This window comes from Chenopodium album, chromosome 8 (assembly GCF_948465745.1).
Source record: "Chenopodium album chromosome 8, dcCheAlbu1.1, whole genome shotgun sequence".
NCBI lineage: Eukaryota > Viridiplantae > Streptophyta > Magnoliopsida > Caryophyllales > Amaranthaceae > Chenopodium > Chenopodium album.
Window position 1 is genome coordinate 64,657,387 of NC_137841.1, and position 4,749 is coordinate 64,662,135.

A 4,749-nucleotide genomic window follows, 5' to 3' on the forward strand; every position below is an offset into this window, starting at 1 on the left:
ACCTATTTAAGGTCCTTAAACTAATTGCTGAACTAAACTGAATTTCAACGGAAGAGAACAGACCCTTGGTCCGATCCGACCTAGCCCATGATCAAACACATATTCTTATGCCCACAGCCCACTTGATTTGGACAATTTTGGTCATTGGACCAGTCTCCTTTCTTTGCCTTTTTCTATAAACTTCGGTACCAAAAGAGGGGGAAAAAAAAATCACAGAGAGTGACAATAAAGGGCGAGAGTGATGGAGAAATTAAGAATAGGTGATTGCAAAATCATGAAATACTATAACAGTAAACGACCCATAAGATCAATTGAGGAAGAAGAAGACAGGTTGAGTTCACTTCCAGACGCCCTTCTCACCGACATTCTTTCTCGCCTTTCACTCGATTCTGCCGCCGCCACCTCCGTCTTATCCCACCGTTGGCGCCGCCTCTGGACCGACGTCACCTGCGTTGATCTCAAAGTTTACAATCGATCAAAATCCACATCCAAAATCAGCTACATCCTACGCCAGCTTACTTGTCGGAAACTCCGCCACTTTGGTCTCACTCTCGAAGAGGATTTCCATTCTCCTGTAATTCGTGTATCAGAAACAACTTCATGGTTCCGCGAAGTTTGCAGCCGAAATGTGGAAAATATCAGTGTAAATGCAGACTATTATGTTTCCTTTCCATTACCCGCTTTTCTGTTCAATTCCCAATCTTTGGTAACTTTGACATTACGGGGTATGCTTGAATTTCCCAAATTTAAAGATTTGTGTGTTAATCTCCCTAATTTGAACAAGCTCACCCTAGACCAGCTTGATAATTTCCCTCTTTGTTTGGAGACTTTAATTAAGTCTTCCTCGCTTTTGGAACATTTGGATTTAGTCTTTGATCTAGATTTGTCTAGTCATGTTGTGAATATAATTGCTTCTAACTTGAAGTCATTGTCTATAAGTAATTTAAGTATGCTAAACAATACCCGGAAAACTAGAGTATATATTGATGCTCCCAAATTGGCAAAGCTCAAAATTCAAGATTGGAGTTCAATCTACTACTTTCTCCAGAATCCATCTATATTAGTCGAGGCCTGTATTCAGTTGGAAAATGATGGGGGGTATGATGGGCTGGAAGAGGATGGTGAGCAGGATTACGGCGCATTATCTGGACCACGAAAAGAATATATTTGCCAGATGACCAAGTTTGTTGGAGGATTGTCTAGTGTTAGCAAACTTGAGCTGAAGCTAGAGAGTTGGACCAATATTTTGAGACATTTTAATTATCTGAATCTGCCGATATTTTCAAATTTAACATGGCTTCAAACAAATTGCCTTAAGGATTTGGTAATCTCCTTAAATTGTTTTCCCAACTTAGAGCATATTGAAGTCGACTTAAGTTTAATTGATGATAAAATGGAGCAAAGGAGATGGTGTGCACCGGATTTTATTCCAGATTGCTTAGTAAGTAAGCTCAAGTCTATAAAGATTAGGGGATTAAAGGGCATTGATGATGAACTCAGGCCTCTGGCATACATTTTGAGTAATGCAATTGTTTTGAAAAAGCTTCTCATAAAGTTTCGTACAGTGTATGGGGCACATGTCAAAAATGAACGTGAGCAAGCATATGCAGTGTGGAAGGAATGTCAGTTTTGTAGGTCATTGTTAAAGCTTCCAAGGAGCTCCTCGACGTGTGAGGTTGTGGTTTCTGGTAGGTCTGTCACTGCATCGGGTAATGCCGTACAAGGCAGATTGCTATCATGTCAAATATATTTGAGTGAATATAACTGACATATGCAACTTGTTTTCCAATGCAACATTCTAGCTGATGGGTTGCAGACTTTGCAGGTATGACTACTGCCTACTAAGTTCTGATTGATTTTTGGTTTATGCATAATTACATGTAATTTTGGTTTAGGCATAACAATGTTTCTAGAAATGCTGGATATGTATCAGGGTGTCGTAGCCTTGCAATGCATTTTACTCTTTCCTATAAAGTTTATATTATGTATTCAAGTTCGTTTACTTCTCTATATATGGCTATGGATGGTAAATCTTTCATTTATTAATAACTTAGTGTATGTAGTATGAACTCTGAAGTATGTCTATAAATGTAAGGAAATAATCCAAAAGCTCACTGGTGTATTGATAGATTAAGAAGCCTAAGTTCCAAACCTGTTCTAAGCTAATTTTATCAGTTTATGACTAGCATTTCCCTGTATATTAACATGTACAGCTGACTAATGGGAACAGGGTTCTTTGCAACTGGTGATCTATTTGTAAATAACTAAATACTAAATAGAAAAGTAAGGCAGAAGATCAAAGTAAGAAACTGCTAGCTACATTCTTATCTGTATAGATATTGAAATTTTATATGGAGTAAAGATTTACTAAGAAAAGGTGGGGTGGGGATTTTTTCTTATTTTTTTTTTTTTACATGAAGATTTCTGAGGAGAAGACATTGCATAATCTGTATTAACTGGTAATGGGAGTTTAGGAATCTTGTATATTCCGTTTTGGTTTTAATTGCTATAGTTAGGCCCTTAGGCAGCTTCTCTTTGTGCTTAAACAGTCAAACTCAGATTTTTGCACTACCCTAGTCATCTAATTGGCAAGTGAAACTTGACTTCTTTTACTTTATTTTTTTATTTTGCTATATGTGTATGTTATATACAATGTAGTATAATAAAAGAAGGTACTATGCATCATATATGACCATGATACATCACATCTTCAGAAAAATGTTCAGTCTACTTCCTTGTGGAAACTAAATTGCAGGTGTAGAAGTTAGGTATATACAACACATCTTCAGGTATGCTCTAAAGCACAGTACTGCACAATTAGGAATATTATTCATCTGTGCCATATTCTCAGACTCTGAAACCTTGACAAATAGCCATAAGTATGATGTGAAGATTGTGAACCATCATTAGGGAATCACAAAAATTTAAACATTTCTCTATCCATCCAGAAGTTATCGGCAGCTACCCCTCCTCCTGTTTTAGGGATTAGCAACTTACCCATTTGAGCTATCCCGACTGTTCATTCACCTTTTTGGTGAGTGCTCCTATGGGCGGTTAGGAGTGTGTCTAACTGACAAAAATCCATACCAAAAACAAAGTTTATTTCTTTTGGAATACGTTTTTTTTTTGTCCAAGTATATCTTGTCTTCACCATGCCTTTGGCAGCATTCACTAATTCAGAACTTAATTTGAAAGCCATATTTTGACCCGGATGTTTTTGGGCTGCCACACGGGGGAACACGGGGATGTAAAAAGGAACGAGACTAAGAGAGGGATGGGTTTCCCTCTCTTTTGGCCAACTTTTCTATTTTTTTTTTCCCTTCTTCAAGAAATATAGAAAAGTTGCTAGGATATCTGTATTGCCTTATGTTCACTTGTGTACTACCTGGGTATTGAGTGGTCAAACACTCCCCTTGCTAGAGTTGGCTCAGCAAAAACCATATTACTGCTGCTTTAACTCTGAAAATTCTGGTGCCTTAGATTTATCCTGATCATATTAAATTGCTTTGCAATTTGCATCAGTCACTTGCATGTGGCAAAGCTGCCCTGCAGAATCTAACATTTTTACTGCTGAATTACCCTCAACTACAGACGACTTCTTAGATGGCACACCCTTCAGATTGCTCTGCAAACTGAACTCCATTCTCAGTTTCTGAATATCCCAATAGATAGACCCTAATAACCTCAACCATTGTATTCTAAGCTAAGCACCATACAGGAAATTAGCAGAACATTAGCTTCAAACTTGTGCCCTTGAATCTCTCATTGTCCGTTACCATATGCTACATAAATAGCTTGAAATGGAATCTGATCCAATTTATCAGCTACATTCATATCCACAAATTATGAGTGCTACCCGAATCAATCAAGATATGCAAGTCTTTTCCATTTACTACACCCTTTACTCTCATAGTTTGAAAAGATTGGTTACCAGCCAGAGCACTCACTGAAATTTGAGGTTCCAATCACTTTTCTGATTTTGAGTCCATCTCTACTTCACACTCTTTTTCCCAAGAACCAGGAATTACAACAAAAAAGCCGAAGCTCCTTGAACTGACACTTATGCTCTCTTGAGTAAGGCTGGTCACATTAATAGAATCATCCCTTGGCAATCTTTTCTTGCCTAACATGAGCTGGAATATGCCTACAATTTCTTGAATTTTATGATGTTTAGTCGAGGAAAAAGAATTAGGTTTAAACTGAGTGGGTAGCAAGGGTGGTTTTGAACTAGGCAGTGAAGGATAACTATGGTTCAATTTAGACCCAGGCAAATTTTGCTAGTAAAATTTATAGTTTTGAGCAGCAGCTCAATGACTGTTCTTGCAGTGTGGCATATTCAATTGCCTGAGCAATTGTAGCTGGCTTAAAGTGATTTAACTTTCTTGACTCTACAATCTACATTGAGTGTTTCTCTGGTTTTACCAAGCCACTAATAATCTAAATGACTTTGCTGCGATATTATGGGACCGGATCTTCTTTTGAAATGAATGCAATAACCTTTCTATATCTCTTTGGAAGTCTCTCTGTTCCTCTTCCTTTTTTTTCCTTTCAGAAGATAGATATTATATTTAGGATAATATTTGTCACAGTTTAGGACTTAAGGACTGACCAAGATCATAGGGTGAGCCTTGGTGAATTTGCATAAATCTTTGTGTCATGTGTTTAAGGAGCTGCTGGAAGTAAAATGACGCTAGAAGTATTGCATTTAAAATTCCATTCAATGAATGCAACCCAAAGTGAACAAGATCT

General features: G+C 37.5%; 1 protein-coding gene across 1 annotated transcript; it reads left to right on the top strand.

Annotated features, from left to right (window-relative positions):
* Nucleotides 1-241: 241 nt before the first annotated feature.
* LOC145643191 (F-box/FBD/LRR-repeat protein At5g22660-like) lies at nt 242-1,768 on the top strand. The gene has a single exon (XM_081694345.1). It carries the CDS (start codon nt 242-244, stop codon nt 1,766-1,768), a length of 1,527 nt encoding a protein of 508 aa, XP_081550471.1.
* Nucleotides 1,769-4,749: the final 2,981 nt, after the last annotated feature.